The sequence below is a fragment of the Ochlerotatus camptorhynchus genome, unplaced genomic scaffold (genome assembly GCF_037179485.1).
Source record: "Ochlerotatus camptorhynchus isolate MF236.1 unplaced genomic scaffold, CSIRO-AGI_Acam_v1.1 ptg000006l, whole genome shotgun sequence".
Classification (NCBI taxonomy): Eukaryota; Metazoa; Arthropoda; class Insecta; order Diptera; family Culicidae; genus Ochlerotatus; species Ochlerotatus camptorhynchus.
Genome location: NW_027040498.1, coordinates 3,695,294 through 3,716,247, shown reverse-complemented (window position 1 = coordinate 3,716,247; position 20,954 = coordinate 3,695,294). Strand labels below are relative to the sequence as shown.

The following is a 20,954-nucleotide window of genomic DNA, read 5'->3' as shown; positions in this document are numbered from 1 at the left end:
TGAAGCACGAGTTTAATTTTGCTCGGAAGCAGAAAGATCGAAGTTGTCACGTATCGGTAGGATGCAAATTTTGGAAATTGCCCTTCGGTACAGACCGTCTTGCGTTTTGACAGTAACTACGCGAATGTTTCTATCTGAGCCAGCATGGATGTCAAACACACGTCCTAGCTGCCATTTCAGAGGCGGGAGGTTGTCCTCTTTCAACAGAATCAAGGTACCGATGGAGATGTTATCGCGCTTGCGGGTCCATTTTGTTCTATTGTGGGGATCGGAAAGATACTGGACAGACCACTTCTTCCAGATTTGCTGAACATAGTCCTGAGCTCGCTGCCACATAGACAGCCGATTGTGCTGAATATTTTCCAACAAAGGTTCTGCAATCGCTGTTAATGGTCGCTGGACGAGAAAGTGTCCAGGAGTTAACGCTTCGAAATCCGACGGGTCGTTACTGATCGGAGTGAGCGGTCGAGAATTCAGGATGGCTTCTATTTGTGGCAACACTGTAGACATTTCGTCATGCTGGAGCACTCTGTCGCCGATAGTGCGCTTGAAATGCCCTTTGAACGATTTCACCACGGCTTCCCATAAGCCGCCGAAATTTGGAGATCTTGCCGGAATGAAGCGAAACTCTATTCCTTCCTCTACTGCTCCGCGTGCAACAGAATTGTGGAATCCTTGATCCATGAATAACTGCCGTAATTCCTCCAACTGACGCTTGGCTCCAACAAAGTTCAGGGCATTGTCGCACATGACTAGGGCTGGTCTTCTCCTGCGTGCCACGAATCGTTTGAAGGCAGCAAGAAAGGCTTCACTGGTCAAATCGCTCACCAGTTCAAGATGGACTACCTTCGTTACAAGGCAGACGAAGATTGCGACAAAGTGTTTCCTAGGGAAGGATCTGCGGATTGGATAGCTAATCAGGAACGGTCCGCAGTAATCCACGCCTACGTTTAGGAATGGTGGCGCTGGAGATACACGTTCGGATGGAAGGTCAGCCATTAGCTGATCCAAAACCTTCGGTCTGTTACGGAAGCACTGGACGCATTCATGAATGACAGTGTTGGCTAGGCTTCTGATGCGTGTTACCCAGAATCGCTCCCGCACTGTGGACACAAGCAGCTGCATCCCAGAATGGAAGTTCTTGCGATGATAATAGTCTAGGACCAACTTGGCCAACGGATGACGGTGACACAGGATTATCGGATGCTTCCAACTTGCTGATACTGGTGCCTTTGCTAATCGACCTCCTACACGTAATACTCCATCGATGAGGATAGGGTTGAGCTTGTTCAACTTTAACGACGGGCTGATAGACTTTCCTTTCTCCAATGCAGCGTATTCCATCGGAAACGATTCTCGTTGTGCCAGTAGAACCAGGACTGCTAGTGCTTCTTCGTGCTCAGGATACGACAGGAAAGCAATACGCGTCTCATCTCTATGCTGTGTATTATGGACGAAACCAGTGGTGTAGTTTGTTCCCTTTTCTTCCGCTTGAGATCCTCTAGAGGTGCAACTTTGGATTTCACTGTGATGAGACGAACTTCCACTGATCCGCTGAATGTGGTACTCCGGAGGTACAGACATGCTCCGTAGGCTTTCTTGGACGCATCGCAAAAGCCGTGAATTTGAATTGAAGCAAGGTCCGTACAGAACGCCACCCACCGAGGAATCGAAAGCGAATCTAAAGCGGAGAGATTTCTCCTGTATTCGATCCAGAAGTTCTGCATTCATCCCAGTCACACTTCTGTCTCCATAACACGGACATCTTCGCAATGATGACGACTGGTCCCACCAGGCCAAGAGGATCGAATAATCGAGCCGTGTCCGCAAGTACAACTCGTTTGGTAATAACTGCATCTGCATTCCAGACGGGTGACCGAAATAGGAAGCAATCAGAGCTCGTAAAGGGCGAACACGAAATTATTGCGACACCGAAAATGTCATGCCAATTTTCTTATAATGTTTAGAATCAAACCAAAATTTTAGGGTAGTTTTATACATATATTTACTTCAAAAATCAAAAGAAAAGTTAATCGATGGAGCCTTGAGTGTAAAATTGAACGCATTTTCGCTTGATGCCCTCCATCAAAGTCTTTACAGTGTCATCCGGTATCAGTTTCTCAGTTTTTTTTTTCATTTTCTTAACATGTCCTTCTCGTCTTTTACTGTCTTCTTGCTCTTCCGAAGTTCCCGCTTCATTATTGCTCCACCGGGCGCAGCTCCGGACAGTTTGGCGGATTCATGTCCTTTGGAACAAAATGGACAGAATTGGCCTCATACCACTCCAGGACACTTTTAGAATAGTGGCATGATGCCAAATCTGGCCAAAATAGCGGAGCTTCGTCGTGCTGCTGCAAGAACGGTAAAAGGCGCTTCTCGAGGCACTCAGATTTGTAGATCTCGCCATTTACTGTGCCCTTTGTCACGAAAGGCTCACTCCTCAGTCCGCAAGAGCAGATGGCCTGCCAAATGAGATATTTGGAGGCGAACTTCGACATTTTCTTCTTTTTAAATTTGTCGTCCACATCGAACTTGCTCTTGCCGGTGAAAAACTCCAACCCCGGAATTTGCTTAAAATCGGCTTTTATATACGTTTCGTCGTCCATCACACAGCAGCCATATTTTGTCAGCATCTTCTCGTAGAGCTTCCGTGCCCGAGTTTTAGCCGTCGATTGTTTCAGCTCATCGCGGTTTGGGAAGTTCTGTACCTTGTATGTATGTAGTCCAGCTCTCTTCTTTGCATTCTGGACGTAGCTATGCGACATGCCGATCTTTTTAGCCAAATCACGGCTTGAGACGTTGGGATTTGCTTTAATCATCCGCTTCACCTTTCCCTCCGTCTTTTTGTTCTCCGGTCCCGGTTTTCGTCCAGCTCCTTTGCCGTGGTCCAACGTCAACCGCTCCTGGAACCGCTTCAACACTCTGGAGACGGTTGAATGATGAATGTTCAACATTTTTCCCAACTGCCGGTGCGACAGGTCAGGAAATTCCAGGTGTTTGGAAAGAATTTGTTCTCTTAACTCGCGTTGGTTCACCTCCATTTTCGTTGAATCGAAAAACACGACTTCGAGTTTGACAGCATGTACACAATACACATCAATGAGAAAGTGTGCAAAATTTGGTTGATTTTTACCCAATGGTAAAAAAGTTATGCCCTGTTGAATGTGTCGCAATAATTTCGTGTTCGCCATTTATGCCACAGCAGACCTAATGTTTTGACAGGAGCGTTCGACATATCAAGGTCCAAGGCAGATTGATCATCTACGAGATGAGTTGGTAACTCAGCCAGAAGAGCACTGGAGTTGGAATTCCACTTTCTTAAGTTAAATCCACCCGAGGAGGTTAGCTGAACCATTTCCTTCCCCAAACGGATAATGGCTTCGATTTCATCGGCTCCAGTCAACATGTCATCGACGTAAAAATCATTCTTCATCGCCTTCGCTGCAGCGGGATACTTGTCGGACTCAAGCTCTGCTAGACGTTGCAAACACTTGGTAGCTAAGCAAGGTGCGCACGCTGTCCCGTATGTGACTGTAGTCAACTGGTAGATACGAATTGGCTCGTTCGGTGAGTTATCTTGTGAAGTTGTTGATCCAACAGGTACACCAGTATCATTCGATACATCTTCTCGACGTCTGCAACAACTGCTATTCGATGGAGGCGGAAACGGAGCTGAATTGATAAAAGATCGTCTTGCACGACTGGACCGACCATTAGCATATACCGAGAAAGTATATCGGGAAATCTGAATCGTTGATGTTCACCTGTTTCATATGGCCTAGCCGCTCGTACTCGTGAATAAAATCCTGGTACTGAGCTTTCCGATCTGGATTTGCTTCCAAGCGTCTTTCCAGGGCGAGAAAACGTTTAGTAGCGATTAGTTCAGATTCTCCAAGCTGCTGCATCACGAACTCCTTCTTCGGTAGGGACACTACAAATCTTCCACTGCTGTCCCGTGTTGTTGTTTCGTCGAAAACAGTTTCGCACGATGACTCTTCCACAGAATGGATGCTGCTGAACTTGCAGGATTCCAGCTCCCAAAATCGTGCTAACTGGTCTTGGATGTCCGCTAGTGTACATAAATATGACACTGCTTGAGGCGGATTTACTGGTTGATTTGGAATGGGACCGGACACGACCCAGCCAAAGACGGTGTTCTGCAGAGTTGGGCCGGTTTCCGATATCTTGCTGCGCCCATCGGTTAGGAGATCAAAGTAATACTCCGCTCCAATGATGATATCGATGGGTCCTGGATCACTCAACTGCGGGTCTGCCAACACGATGCTGCTAGGAAGAATCCACTGACCAGTGCTGACCTTTCGAACGGGAAGTGTTGCTGTCAACTCTGGTAGCACATAGAACGGCATGTTTTCGGTATACGACGAAATATCACCAGATCGGGGAAAGATGAATGCCTTGACCATCCTTCGCGATATGGATTTTGATCCTCCAATTCCTTGGACCGCCAAATAATCCGGGAATCCTTGAAGTTTTAACCTTTGACAGAAATTGGTGCTCATAAAGCAATATTGCGAACACGAATCTAGTAAAGCTCTGGCTAGTCGTGTCGCTCCGTACTGATCTTTAACGCACACCACAGCAGTGGATAGCAGTACGTCTCGAGTACGGTTTTGGTTACTGATTGAAAGTGAAATTGTGTTCTGACTAGTGCATGTCTGGTTTGTGGTGAACAGTGGTTTAGTGTTCTGCGAGAGTGTAATAGGGAGAGCACTTGTGGAAGGTTGAGTGGTTTGGTTGGGTATAGACTGGCCTTGAGGCCTGATGAAGATTTCGCTTGCGACGAGACGGAGGATTTGACAGACTGATTTGAGTCATTGTGCAACAGGGAATGATGTTTCTGTTGGCAATGGTGGCAGGAGCCCTTGACGCACGACTTCGACTGATGTCCTGCTGATAAGCTGATTGATCTGGAGCCTCTCCGAACTAGAAGAGACACCTCTAGGGCCCTGTTCATTGCGGACACTTTACAAGGTAGAATTGATTGCAGTGCAATCTTGGGGCAAGTCAACATTAACGTCCAACCCCGTGCGCTACGTAACAACGTTATGCTGAGATTGCCACTTCAGCGCACAAACTATGGCATGAACGGTGCAATAGGTGGGCTGCAACGAGTGTTCAATCGAGTCTCGGGCATCTTCGATTTCCATATGCCTCGACAGCTGCTACGAAGATACTTCTCATCGTTCTTTTCTGGCACAGTTAACCGTGAATGATTGTGTGTTTTATTTATGTATTTTATTCTTAGTTTTTATTTTTTGATTTGATTTTTACCTATATAAGTTACTTAAATCATCATTGGGGCTTTACACAGCCTGTTGATGCAGACAAATAAATAAATAAATAAGCAGTTGAGGCATAATTTGTTTCGTCGTGCCATGCCGTAGCGTTCGGGAACCTTCAGTTTCAGGAACTTGATGCAGCGGAATGCAGAATGGAATGCCTCTTCACAAAATGCGCACTTGTTCCACGATTGAACTGCAGAATTACTCACTCCAAGCTTGAGTCGTTTCTCCTGGACTGGGATGGACTTCACGGGAGCGACTGACTGTAGTACGGAACAGTGTCCGCGCAGAAACTGAATTAGGTTCGTGTATGTGGGAACCTCTTTCGAGTTGTGATGTGTCTCCCAGTGTCGAAGAGTAGCGGAATCTAAGCGCGAGCAAACCATGTGCACTAGTTTGGTACTCCAATTGGCGGTCTCCTCTCCGATTTTCTGCAGCATCAACAAGTGTTTCCCGAAATCACCAACCAGCTTACTCAGTGATTTGTAACTCTCCTTCTTCATAACTTCTACCGCAAACAAGGAATCCAAATGGGCCTTGACGATTAACTTCTTGTTTTCGTACCTCCGTTCCAGTACTGTCCGAGTTGATCTCTTGTAGAGCTTCGCCCGTCAGTGAAGATCGTAGGTACGAGAACTTATCCATAGCTGTCAACTGTTTGCTATTGTGTATCAAGCTACGGAAAGTGTCTCGGAAGGTGACCCACTCCATGAGTTGTCCACTAAAGTTCGGCAGTCTTATTTCAGGCAATTTTACTCTCGAACCATTGGCTGGAACGGCTTGCGGTACTGGTCGGGCATCAGGTCTAACTCCAACGTTAGGCCGAGTTTAGAATCCGTAGGCCGAATTTGGCGTCAAGAAGCAGTGTTAGACTTTTGACAATATCTCAACGATTGGTTTCTCTTTATCAAATCTAACGGTACGTACGGAAAGGTAAATAAATTTGAAAGCCATCAGAAATAATAACATTCCGTTTGGTGCTAAACTGCGCTAGATTAAGAAAGAGTTAGTGCGGGATGTGCTAATAGGCCGGAAATGGGGTAGTTAACCCTACTTGCGTTTAAGGGGAAGATTGCCACCCCGAAAATAAAAATAGTTTTTCTATCTCATCATGAAAAAATATTGGACTCTCATATGTTGGGCTGGGCATTGAATTTTACCAAGATCACAGATTGGAAAACAAAAATCATCCAACCAAGATTTATTCCAGTTTCCAAGGATAGTACGAAGGTATTTTTTTAATTTATTTATTATAGTCACTTTAACGTTCTTGGGTCATTCGTGACTTGTCCGGAGATGAGATTTGAACTCGTGACTTTGGCGTGAGAGGCATGGATGCTAACCACTACGCTGGGGTCGCCCCGCGAAGGTAGTTGTGAGTAGAATTCCATGGAAATTGTGAATAGGATTCAAAGGAAACTTCAACGAAAATTCAAAAGAATAGCTGAGGTTGATTTCAATGAAGTTTTGAAATTCTCAGGATTATTTGACGATAATTTTGATGAGAACCTCAAGGTAATTTAAAGGAGGAATCCATGGGAATTCTGAGGATGATTTCAAGAAGTATCTAGGTGAAAAATATTCCAGAACATGATTCATTGGTAATTTTCGGAAAATATTTAGGGGTTATGCTAAACGAAGGATTACAATAAAATCTGAGAATAATTCCAGGTGAACTTCGCTCTCCAGGCGAATTTCACGTAAATTCTAAACAAAATTCAAATGGAAAAAATTTCAGGTTATTACCAGGAAAATTCCAAGGTGATTAAATTCCAAATTCCAATGATAGTCCCAAAAATAAAATTTGAGGAAAGGCATTCTGAGGAGCATTTCAAGATTCTTATATTCTACTAATAATTTTTAGATAATTTAAAAGTGAGTTCCAAGGAAATTATAACGAGCATTTCAAAGAATTAATGGGAATTCAGAGCAGAACTAAAATAGGATTGGTGTGGTATTTCTATGGGAATATCAGGAGAATACTAAGTGAATACTGAGGAGAACTCCTAGAGAAGTTTTTTCAGGAGTATTTTTCAGAGAATTGTTAGGTAATACACTGCAAGAATTGTTAATACTATGAAGAGCACTGCAGAGTGAATTCTGACAGTATTCAGCAGAATATTTTCAAGAGTATTATGGAGCAAATTATAAGGAGATTCCATTTTTTCATTAACAATTTTGAGAAAAAATTCAATTCTGAGGCTTGAATTTTGTAAGATTTAGAGTTCTATTTAAAATTAAACATTCCAGACATAAGGAATTTTTTAAGATTTGGGAACATGAGAAAATTAAAGTTCCAAAGCTAGCAAAAGTATTTGAAATGCCTAAATTTGAGAAGTGTTTAAGATTCCGAACTTGAAATCAATCAAATGTCTGAGACTTCATTATTTTAATTCTCGGATTCTGCCACTTTTTTTCGTTGATTTGTTTTCAGTCGATCTTGTTTTCCGTACTGAGTAACACTGCTACCAACGTCAGGGAGGCAGCTCCTACACCTGGACCCTAACTATCGACCCGTCAACTCATAGACCGGGGACCAACGGCTTTACTTCCCGACCATGAAGAAAGAGCTGTCGCGTGGCATGTTTTGGGGTAAAAATGCATTAGTTTTGCCCTGCTACAGGTTCCCCGGGGGCATGCTGGTGGTTCAGAGAGTGGCTAATGTGGATAATATCCACTTCAAATCTATCTAAAGCCAATTGAAAAAAAAAAACACGAAGAGATGGCTGTCGTACGGTATGATTTGGAGTTAAACACGTAATTTTTCCCTGCTATATTTTTCCCCGGGAGTATTCCGTGGCTCCAAGAGCGGTCAATGAGCGGTCAATGTGGTCAATGGTTCATTTAAAGATTATGGAAAGCCTATTCATGAAAACATATGAAGAATGAGCTGTCGCACGGCATGTTTGGTGTAAAAATCCAATTATCCCCTGCTACAGGTTCCCCCGGAAGTTCCGAGAGTGGCTTATGTGATCAATGGTGTATTTAAAGTCTACCGAAAGCCTTTTGATTAAAAACTATGAAGAAAGAGCTATCGTGATTCAAAGATCTGACCACATTCAGAACCCTCCATCAGAATCGATTCCAGGGGAATGGCCATATCTCAGTTGATTTTAGTTCTCGATATATCATTCGCTTTGTAAATGTTTCTTCTTTCTGTGTATGTACTAAAAATATCAATTTGTAACCAGTATCCTAGAGAAAATCACAGCAAAAATTTAACAAATTAGACAAGCCCTCCGGAAACCCTGAATATCCCCGGTGACCACGGTAATTTCGTGGCTACACTATAAAACTATATTAGATTCCCAGTTGAAAGCTATTGGTAGAATTAAAATCGGACCATATTTGGCGACGTTACGACACTCCAAAGATGACCAAAAATTTTCTTATCCTAGTTATTTGGAGAATGCCTCCTGTCTTACCTGAGCAGTCATGACGTGGCCTTTCCAAAAATACATACATATTGCAGGCAGTGATGTAAAATATCATGACACTTACTCGACACTCGTCAACGCATCAACCGACTATCGCTGACAGAACGTTTTGTTACGAAGTCAGAGATAGAGCCATGGCAAGCAACAATCACCAGTAATGGTCGCTGCTCACAAGCAAAACGTATAACAGTCGCTGCTGATGATGTAAAGCACAACGAAAACAGTGAAGACTTCTGCAGAACGATGATAAGAAAAAGCCAAACACCAGAAGAAAATGAAAACAATGCCTACGCATTCCAAGTGAGTTACAAACAAAAATGGAAAAATTAAACGGAAGCTGTTGGGCTCACTCACCAACACACTCACATAAGCAAGCAAAGCAGCAACTGCTTCAAAACAAGCACAGATGAGTATCGTGATTGTCGGGAATGGCCAGATCGGTGATGGATCACCACCGAAGACGACATTCACACAGTTGCTTTTTACTTCTTTCGTCAACTTGATGAATGGTCATGGAGAATGCTTCGATAAGCACATTGATAGGAATGTACCAAGCGTTACTACCATCAGCTGTTTGACGACCGTGATTGTGATAGGTCGCAACTATGTGTGTCTTTGATCACGTCCCGTTCATGTCAGCCTTCGTACACCATATGCAGTTGCGCTTCCTTCTCGTCGTAGGGTCTCATTTCGAGAGAGCAGTGCACGTTGATGGTGCTGTATTTGAGGAAACGGTCCGTGATACTCAGCTTGCAGATCCTCGATTTGATTAGCTGCCTCTCAATCATGCACTGCTACATCTTAGCCAGCACTACAAAGCTTGTCCCCAGGTCGAAGGTGGTTCCACGGCTCTGGGTGAACGTAACCGCTAATTTGGGTGTTTATACTTGTGCTGATCCACGTGCAAACCCATGGTTATTAGCATGATGTAAACAGTTTTTCGGTGCTGATTAACATTGGCACATCAATTTCTGGCACAAACTTACCGTTTCTGCTTACTGAGCAGAAGGTCGGGAGTTCAATCTCAATTTGTCACTATGCCTAATTATTTATCCCCATCTGATTCAAATAAACAAATCTGCTATACCCGATCGCTTCACTACTTTACCACAGTGAATCCAGACCAAAAATAACCTGACCCTCACTAACACAACTTTCCTTCCAATGGCAATCGTAGAGACGAAGAGGTAAACAAGGTCTCTATAGCAACGGTTGTCATACTAATTATCCTTCTCCTTCCCAAAAAGATCGTGTGGACGTGGCTGGCGCTAGTACTGATCTATAAATAGCTTGAATTAGTGAACTTGCACATTGTGGGTGGAATCTATGTGGTTCTATGTGTAATTTCACTTGTTCTGATCAGAAACGGAGTAACAATTACGATATCCAAGGTCTTAAAATACGAAAACACCAGCGCACCAGGACCAGAGTAAATCGGGCATATGCCCGGATTACATACGTGCTGTGTCAGCAGTGACCCGTTTAAATTGTGCTGATCACATTTTTAGTACAGCTTTAGTACACTAGCACCAACATATATGTAAACCAGCCATAAATGCCCGATATTCCATACCATCCAGTAAAGTTACAATGCGGTGTTGAAGCTCATTATAGATTAACCTACCACAACTCGGGCAGCCAAGCGTTGCATGTTCCGAGTTTTTGGTCGTAGTCCTTGTTTCGTCACGTGGGTCATTGCTGATACTTCCGATCCTGAAATAAGTCGTATATAAGTTTCCAAGACCAATTTATAACAAGAGTGCTACTAGGGAACTTTGGTCAAGGCTATTTTGTCATTAATGCATCCACCAAAACCTCATTAAGACTAGAATATGTCTAGTTGGCCCACCCTGGAGAAGGTTCTCAAGGATGTATTCTCGAAGCTCTTCAAGATTGATTTACTGCAAAAGGTTGTATGACGAACGCATTGAGAACCATTTGAAAGCTACAACAAAAGCTATTTAGCAACAATAAAAACCCTTTCCGAGTCATTTACCCTAGCTACTTGCTAAATCCACTAGGAAAGCATCAATCAAGATAGAAAAGGATTAATGAATCCGATCTTATCGAAATAATTAAAATAGAAACTGATGGTATAAAAATCTTGTTGAATATCAAAATTTATTACAATAGTTCTCATTAAGTGGCCTAGTTTTAAGTGCCTCATTAAATTTTAAGTGAAATGTATGTGAAAACATCGAAAAAAATAAGTCCGCTCTCGTAAAACGTCGATTTAACTAATTATTTTACATTGACAAAAATAAATTATTCTTAAGATCGAGCTAGACTGAGATTTTTTTGACGTCTTTGATTTCTATATAGGGGTACCATTTGTGAAAACCGAAAATGGAACATGTAACAAATTAAGAAAGATTTTGAACATTAATAACTCAGCTGCCACTGGTCCAATTTCAATAATTTTATCACCAATCGATCAGAAATATGGCAACGCATCGATAACAATGCTTCCAAATGTTGATTTTCAACAAGAAACTATTGAAAAACTGGTAAATGTCCAGCATTGTCCAAAAGCGTCGAATTAACTAACAAATCCACCAATTACCTACATGCATATGCTGCTTCCCCAGCACAGTCGTCAGAGAGTAGTAAGAAGACGAAACAAGTCGAAGTGGCATTCGCCTCCGATCCTCGGGCGCGTGCGAATAGGGAGGATGGAATTGCATAATATGTTGAACACTCATCGCCATACTCAGAACCACACGCTCCCAACGACCACACCACTGTGTGGTGGTGTTCGGTCGTTAAAATTAGTAACAGCAGTGCTTTCGGCGTGTGGCATTGAAAATTGTTCTCCAGTAACAACGAAAGGCTGCCTGCAAGCTGCGAGCTGCAGAGCCCACATAAGCAACCATCAAAGGTTGAAGAAGCTGCACCGCTATGCTATGGATTGGAATCAGTAGCTCTTCGTGAGTCGCTGCGGGTCGGTCATCTATGTCATGCGTGTCACCCTCGCTCCAAACGACATACAGCTCGACAGCCTCATCTGTGTTGTACACCCAGCTCAGAATTACTCAACCATCACCACAAAACGGTCCTTTTCAGGGCCACCAAAAATTTGTTAAAGAGTATAGTTCCCACAAGCAGCTAGCTATCAAGGCTCAACCTGTCTATAGAAGGTGTGGAATTGTAGGCCTGAATATATTGGTGCAATTAGCTTTTCCTCGGCTTTCATTCCGCACGATTCGTTTCTTTCGTTTAATCAATCACCCTTGTAGTGACGTCGAAAAGATTGTTTCAATCGGCGCTTACATATGATATTTAATGTGGATTATAGAATTTTTTGTATGTTACCAAAACGTATGAATGGTTTGCCTCTAAATGTTGAGATAATTGATTGATTATTGAATTATCACACTGTATACTATGAAAAAGCGGCCTGTTTGTGAGTTTTTGCCTGTTTTCAAGTAAGGCGTTATCATAAAAAACAAATCGTCAGCTGGTATTTCCCGGCGACTTTACAAATAAATAAAATCAAACAAAATCATCATACAGAACTAGCTAGGATTTGTTTTACTTCATATTTCACAAAATTGCTTTCGAGGGTTAAGACATCGTCTCCCGCAAAGTTTACATTTTTCCCTCTACCAACACATACATCAGGGCTAGATAGATCTCCACAGGATCTATAGAATCCACGCAATTTCAAAAAACCAAAATCCACAGCATTACGAAAAGAGGTCAAGTTTCGACCAATAGCAGATAGATTTTAATTCTAAATAAGCCAAACGATTGGAAATTTCTCTACCAATCTGCTAAATGAACGTTTAGTCAATTTTTAATAGGTCACTATTGAAAAATACCAAATGTCCAACTGTTGCAATGGTGATCAAAATTATCACCGAATGTCTGAAAACAGCGCATTCCCTAACACAGACTTAAAAATCGAATTCGATGCGGTCCCACTGAACGGTGCTCATTCAATCACCGTAAGTGGTGGTGTCCAGTCCAGCAGCAGCAGCAGCAGCAGCAGGAGTGCTTTCAACAACAACAACAACAACAACAACAACAACGAAAAGCTGCCTACAAGCAGCGAGCTGCAGAGCTCATATGGGCAACTATAGAGAAGGAGGAAGAAGTCCCACCGCTAGGCTAGGATCGGAATCAGTAGCTCGTCGTGCTCAGCTCAGCATTACTCAACCATCACTACAAAACGTCCTTTTCAGGACCACCATAAATTTGTTAAGAGTATTATTTGGACAATTGTCAAGGTCATCAGTTCCCGCAAGAAGCTAGCTATCAAGGCTCAACCTGGTCTCTATTGAAGGTGTGGAATTGTAGGCCCGAATGTATTGGTGAGTTTAATCATCGTCCGACCATTTTCCAGAACACGCTGGTAGGAAGCGTTAAAAATCCATATAGAATTTGAGAGAAGTGGGAATAATTCGCTTTGGATGTATATTCAGTCCCCAGAAAGCCAATAAAATCAAATTTGTGAGAAAATTTGCTCTCACGAGTTCAATCTCTCGAAGTCCCTCCTTTTTTACATATTCTGCACAAACGATACTTTCCGCCCCGCCCCTTTCATATAATTCCGAAGGAAATCCTGTGAGGGGTTAATTGAATACTCTTTAATACCAAAATGCACAAAACTTAAAAATTCATAAATAACAAAAAATTCAAAATACACCTTTAAAAGTCGGATAAATTAATCGAAAATACTCAAGTTGACAGTCCCTTGGATTCTCTTCATCAACTTTCTCTTTGAAATAAATACTACAAATTTGATACGCTTACAAATAAAAAAACGGGAAGAGTTAAGATAATTGATGATTGATCAATTTAAAATACTAAATGTTCACATTTGTTCCGTCCACTAGCGGTCCTACGTCAAGCTTCCGTTCGTGCCCCTAGGCACAGACCCTTCTACTTTTTTTTTTATGATTTTCGCATTTAAATGTTTGCTCATTGCTAAATTTACCAAAATATAGTTAAATCCAAGGAACTATAGATTGAAAATCGAATAATGTAAAAAACAAGCAAACTTATTGTAACATGGCGGTGGCATAAAACTTGCTTTTCATGGGTCGTTTGTCTTCTTTTCTTTATTTAACGCCGGTCTCTGTTCCACAATCTAGAGTGCCAATCACGAACGGACATCGATTGCCATCCATTGACGGCAATCGAATGTGCAGGAAGGCAGCTTCCACACCTGCGTAGGATATCGCACCCATTCAACACACATGGGCCGGGACCAACGGCTTTACTTCCCTTCCGAAGGAAGACGTGACCAGACATTTTTGTGCCTCATGGGTCGTTTGTGAAAAAGTTGTTTTGCTTTCAAGAAATCCTTAACAAATTCATAAGGTTTTAAAATGGCTTTTATGAAGAAAACTTGATCCTAACCCGTTCAGATTTATGGCAGCATTTATGGAGGCGAAGTAGCCTGCAAAAAGTAAAACGTCAAAGTTTGTTTATCTTTCGATATTTGCGCTGTGGGATCCAGGATTTTTCCAGGCGTTTTTTTTTCAAATGGATTGTGAGCAGTTACTCAGATAGTTTGCGATACTGTTGTACAACTTTTCGCATTTCGAATAGTTGGAAGCGCAATGGTTCCCGAAAAAGATCCCCTTCTTCCGGATTGTTACAGAAGTGCACCATCCAACGATGCAGGGATGTACGTTTGAATGAAATTTTCGGAGAGTTGATTCTTTCGCCGAATAAAATCGCTGCTATGGATCGGAAACCAGCTAATCTCCGCTAACTAACAGTTTCAATGGTTTGCTGTCGGTTGTCATCTATTTGCAAGATCTGGAGAAGGCTGGTATGTTTTTAAACTTCCCACGCTCACTTTACTCTTCATCGCCAGATGGTCAGTCGTTGATGGTGTGCTGGTTTTTCTAAAGAAGTAAATTTTGCTGAAATTGACTTAAATTTTTCATCCTACTTCGTCTATCCTTCGAGATTTCTTTGTCATAAATTTGGCTTTTAACTATGAAAAACCACCTTTGAGATCAATTTGTTAACAGAATAATTGGGGAGTTTATGATGCACTTTAAAAAGCCTAAAAAGCAAAAATAAATGCTTTTTGCTCTAATGCAAAACCTAATTGTTTTATGGTTGCTTTTATAATGATTGAACACGTTTATAAAGAATTTTATCAAGACATTCATAAACAATTTCTAATGACGTTTATGCTTGAATTACAGAGCAGTTTTAAGGAGTGATTGAGAACTGTTTGAAATTTATTTTTAAAACAAGGCAGTTTTCGACTTTCTTGCCACACTATAATAGGTTTTTAAAACAGCAAAAAGCTGAACTACTAAGCAGGAATGTTTTACACTTTGAGATGCTGTATTAATACTAAATGGATTTTTGATTGCCGATATAAAACCATCAAAAATCAGAGTGGACGCCAAATGGTTACTGAATTGTTACTTGGGTCGTTAGTGAGTTCCATCACGATATTTTTAGGAAAAAAATATTTAAAGTCGTCTGCTTTTCTGTGCTCATTTGTTATTTGCAACGTTCTTTTTTTTCTGGAGGGCTTGTCGAACTGTTTGAAACCAAACGGAAAGTGATTCTATGGGTGCTATATAAATGGAATCCCTTGAATAAGCTAACCCTTTAAGACGTATAAGTGATGAGAGCCGTTTAATCCTTAGATAGCGTGAATAAATAACAAACACACTTGTTGCAATCCTGAATGCCATTGAACCAGTTAACTCTGTAGAAATAAAAACACTCCTATTATCCACCGATACTCAGTCCAAAGCTGATCCACATACCGTCTCGTTAATCCGAAATCCAAACCGCTCTCACTTTCAGTGGCCATCGATCTGATCGTGCAGCACATCCGCGAGTTTCTCAACAACCGGACCCGGCAGGATCACAGTCCGCACCTGGCAACCGGCGGTACCAGTGCGCTGAATCTTCCCCGCGGCCAAGGTAAGATAACAACTAACGACAGCGATCCACACTATCGGCCACACTAAATTTTCAAGTCGATCACCAATCACCACGAGTGGGCTTTTGTTATACTTTGTATCGATCGTGTTGTGTTGTTGTTACTCTCACCGCATCCGAATCATATTTTACTCGTCGAACACACAGTAGCAGTCAAACGTCATTGTCTTTCACCCAATCAGTTCTACTTCTAACCCCACAGCTCCGCCTTTCTAAATACACACATAGATGTAGCGAAAGAGAGAAAGTATTTAGCTTAGCAGACTGTAGGCTTTTCCATTCGAATAGACTTATTTCGATAGATTGTTATTTATAGTGCCATACAGCGAAGACTACTAAAAAAATAATCAAGAAAATTGGAGACAGTTTGTGGTCTCCAACCTCCTTGATTTACAGTCAAGGCTCATCGCAATCACAAAACTTCAAATCTGTCTATCACATTTTACACGACTCACAAGAACATTCTAACGTGTGTTTTACTAGCGTTAAAACTAACTCTGTAAAAAGGGTAACTAAATCATTTAAGTAAGTAACAATAAGGAATAAGTTTCGCATTTAACACTTGCTTCCACTACTTAGAGCCAAAGGGTAAACAATACACACTTTTATGTACATACGTAAGTCGGAATCAAATCCATCACCAACGCATCTCATTGGCACCGATAGTCGAAATTCTAGTTAAGATAAATTTACTTGTAAAGTAACGAGTATGTTTGGTTTTTCCTTTTTAATAAAGCTACCTACAAACACTAAACAGAGTAGAAGCAACACCATAAGAAGCTGAATTCTTCTGCTAAGTTGGTTTGATGTTTGTTAGTTTCACCTGTAAGCGATTTTTCTGGCGTTCCATCAGTGATCACTAACGTAGTGGCTAATTTAAGCTAGCTTGTATTTGACGAAAAACGCGAGAGTTTTCCAACCTAATCCTAGTTGATAATACAGCATCCTCCCATCGCCATACAAACAAAAACAGCAACAATGAACATTAGAAACTCCAACGAGACCACCAGCTAAAAACATTGAATATCTTGAATTTATTTACCTGAAAATTACCTCCTATTGATATTCTACTTCTATTTTAATTCAAAATCTGACCATTCTAGTCCGTTACTTCGTTTTTCATTGAGACAAACAAATGAAGATGTCAATTTGAGCAAATAACATACAGTTGAGTGCAACGTAATGCAAAAAAAAACTTGCACGATTCAGTGTAAAAAGTTTGCATTCATACAACCACTAACAGCAGCAACGTTAGACTCCGAATACCAAAAATTAGTTCTAGTTCCATAAATTGTGCAACATCCTTGATGGTAAACAAAAAAAAACCACCTCTCCCCCGAGCCCTCACCATATATCGCTAATTGTTGACAAGTTGTGTATATTTTGTTGTTGATTATGCTTTCCAAAAGGCGATCACCGTCGGTACTGTTTTAAATTGTTTTCGTTTTGTTATTTTTTCTCCTACCCTACCATCCGCCAAATACTCGGTTTGAACCGTACTGAAAAACTGAAAACTATATATTCTCTGACCACTCACTAAATAATAATAAAAAAAAAATCGTCAAGATGAGAGCACTCCTCCTTCCCCTTCGTCATCAAGATTCAGACGGTTCTCGTCCACCATCATCAATAAGAAGCTGTTTTCAGTCGTATTCAACTAGTACTGCAGCAATGAGATTGATAACGATAATAATAACCTAGCAGCAATAGAAATCTCTAATAAATGAAAAACCGGTAGCCGTTCTGTGACCAGCGAAAAAGCAATATCATACCGTTGTGTGGAGCGAAAATATTTAGGTTTTTTTTTTCTTTCTTAATAGTCGATAGACGACACGTAAAACAATAACCTATTGGCTATCGAATGATATTGTACGAAATAATAATTAGGGGCCTTTTCGGAAAACAAATATGTGCGAAATTTTATGTTAGTATACGTAAGTCTGTTTTACAGTGTTGATTTCTTAAGCAAAATATTGCAGAGTTACCGAGTCAGGTTATGATTATATATTTAACTGAGTAACAAAAAATGACACGCTGACATTTAAGTTCAAAACTACATATGACCAGAGTACACAAATACATATTTAAACAATTTCGGTAGACTAAACTGTGGGAGTGCTTATTTAGATCCGAACATTTCCTTTACCACAACAGTACTTCGTTTGCTGGTAGTTTACTGACATAGTCTGCATTGATTGATCTCCGCGAACCCACTTAACTTATAATTAATCATCTTAAAGATAAATCGTCAAGCTTAGTGTTTACTCGGCTGTGTGTCAAGCGATCGCCTGTTTACTCGGCAGCAACCATTGTGTGTGCAACTTATTGTTCTTCAACAGCAGTTCTTTCGGTCGATGCGTCGTCGACTTTGGAAAGCAACCGTTTAGTGATGAGTGTGTGAGTGCTGACCACGTTTCACGTCCATTGCTGAAATGGAAGCGCTCTGTCCCCCGTTGGCAATACTGCTATACAATGAACCAACTGGAAGCGGATCCTATTCTGATGGAGGAGGCTTATTGGATAGCGGAAGATAAAGTGCTTGTTGTGTTGTACTTATTGGCTATAGTTTTAAGATGTTTTTTATAGTGATCAAGAAAAAAAGTAAGTAGTTGTATCCAAGACACGACCGTAGATTTGACGTAGTATTACGAAAGGTAGTTTTGATGTCCCAGCAAAGAAAGTATAGTATATATTAAATTGATTTTGTTATCAGTGAAAAAGTTCGATAGGTTGAAATTCGGAAGCAATTTGAGAGTTCTGTTTGTGAGGTGCTCTGTCGATGTCCATATAGTACAAGCCAATCCTGTACAATATGTCTTGGAAACAAGCTCTTACTCTTTAGTTAACTCTTTTATCAGTCATTTGTAGTCCGGAAAAGGACCGATGGGTTGGAATAGACCTTCCATACCGGGATGTACCGGGATGAAAAATCCCGGGATTTTTTTTTCATTTCCCGGGTTTCCCGAATCCCGGGAAAAAAGTTTTTTAATCCCGGGATCCCGTTCATCCCGGGATTAATTTTTTTAATTCATATTTTATACACAAATTATGTTCCACTGTAGGATAATTATTCGCAAATGACGTGGAACAAGTCATCATTTAATTATTCGTTTTCATTTGTTGATTTGATTCTTGATTAATATTGGACAAATTTATGATGGGTGCATGCAAATTTGAAAATAATACAGTTACTTTTATCAAGACAAAAAGAAAGAACCATGCTTCCATTGATTTACTGGATTTTTACTTCATTTATAAAAATAATAATATTGGCAGTAATAAGAATATTTGCAATTCTTCAATGAGAGAAAGAGAGTATATTGAATTCACCTTTGCGAATTATGATTGGTTGAAGTGCAAAAGCTATCGGCTATTTAAAGAGGGTGCATATTCCATGTGGGTCATGCTACAGACCAATCAGCCTCCTTTAAGCGCTGAGCAAATTGTTCGAAAAACTCATTCTCAATCGTTTGCTCAAGTTTGTCGAGGAAAATAACATTCTCCTTCCGGAACAGTTTGGGTTCAGAAAGGGGCACTCCACCAATCACCAGCTAGTACGGGTGATGAATAACATCCGAAGTAACAAATCTGTATCCAAGTCCACAGCCATGGCCTTGTTAGACGTTGAAAAGGCGTTTGACAATGTTTGGCATGATGGACTTGTGTACAAGCTTTGTAACTTCAACTTTCCTTTACATCTTATTAAAATCACCCGTAACTACCTCCAGCAAAGGTCGTTTCAGGTATCGTTGAATGGTTGTCTTTCCGACACGTTTTCCATCCCAGCAGGAGTCCCGCAAGGCAGTCTGCTGGGCCCCTTGCTTTACAGCATTTACACTTCCGACATTCCTCCCCTTGGAGACGGTTGTGTGTTTTTCCTGTTCGCAGATGATACCGCAATAGCCGTCAAAGGAAGGATGCCTCGCGAAATAACGAACAAACTTCAACGATGCCTTAACGCCTTTGCTGATTATGCCACCACGTGGAAAATTAAAATCAATCCCTCCAAAACACAAGCGATCATGTTCCTACATCGGCAATCGCCCAAACTGAAACCGGCTCCATCTTGTACTGTAATCATGGATGGCACAAGGGTTGAGTGGTCCGCCGAAGTAACCTATCTCGGGATGTTGTTCGATGAAAAGCTCCTCTTCCGTCCGCATGTAGAGAAAACAGTAGTCAAGTGTTCTGCCTTGGTTAGGTGTCTGTATCCGCTGATTTGCCGCAGATCTCGCCTCTCAAGGGTAAACAAACTGGCCGTCTACAAACAAATCATTGCGCCTGCGATCTTCTACGCAGCTCCGGTGTGGGAATCATGTGCACAGACTCACAGGAACAAAATCCAAATCGCTCAGAATAGAGTGCTGAGGATGGTTCTTGATCGTCCTTTCGACACTAGAATAACAAATTTACACGAAGAGGCAGGAATTGCCTAAATAGATTCAAGAATTAACGAAATTAAGACTAAATTTGCAGAAAAATGTAATTTATCAGAACATGCTTTGATAAGCAATTTGTATATAGTAGGTTAGGTGTATATAGTAGTTGTAGGTTAGTTGTAGTTGTAAATAGTAGTTATAAGTAGTCTCCTTTTTCCAATTCAAATCAAACCAATCCCACCAAGGTAGTCATACTTTAAAATAGGCCTGATAGGACTAGTAACTGTAAATAATAATTAAAATCTCAAATGAACTAAAGTTGAAAAGACGCATCTGTGTCACTTGAAAAATTCATCAATGTAAACCACACAAACACAAGAAATAAAGATCATTTTAAGTCCATGTGGGTCATTCTCCAGTCTGATTCCGTAAAGAACGCAACACCGTAGATACCAGTGAAAATCATCAGCCCTCCGATCATCCGACTGACGAGCCAGCGAGCCCTCTTGTCGTTCGACGGTTACCAAGGGAACAAGCAAAACTGGCAAGCGAGACTGATCGACTACTACGATCGAGAATGTGATTTAGAAGTGAAACCCCGAAAAGTCCAACCTCAAAAAAGATCCAGTTTTGCTGTCGTTAAATACGACAATAAAAAGTTCCAAATCTGCTTGAAAACGGTAAGTTATTTGTCTTTCATATCCAGTAGAAATACTTTTTTTTTTTATTTTGATTTGTTTGATTTGCAGAAATGGCGGACGTTTGGCAATATTTTACGAAGCTTTCCGCTGATGGTGAAAAAGCACAATGTTCCAAATGCCCACAGCAACTTTCCTGCAAGGGATCATCCACCAGTGGATTATTACGCCACTTGCAAAATAAGCACAAAATTACCCTAAAGACATCTGAAG

The 20,954-nt window shown here is 41.1% G+C and overlaps 1 protein-coding gene across 3 annotated transcripts in view; it reads left to right on the top strand.

The window, feature by feature from the left end:
- Positions 1–17,532, top strand: part of Uck (Uridine-cytidine kinase) — a 40,822-nt gene extending 23,290 nt beyond the window's left edge. The window contains exons 6-7 of one of the 3 annotated variants that reach the window (XM_065216373.1): positions 15,527–15,646; positions 17,231–17,532. In XM_065216373.1, coding sequence (XP_065072445.1) covers positions 15,527–15,646; positions 17,231–17,325 — 215 coding nt within the window. In that variant the 3' untranslated portion in view covers positions 17,326–17,532. The other 2 variants (XM_065216382.1, XM_065216391.1) reach the window with 2 other exon arrangements.
- The last annotated feature ends 3,422 nt before the right edge of the window (positions 17,533–20,954 follow it).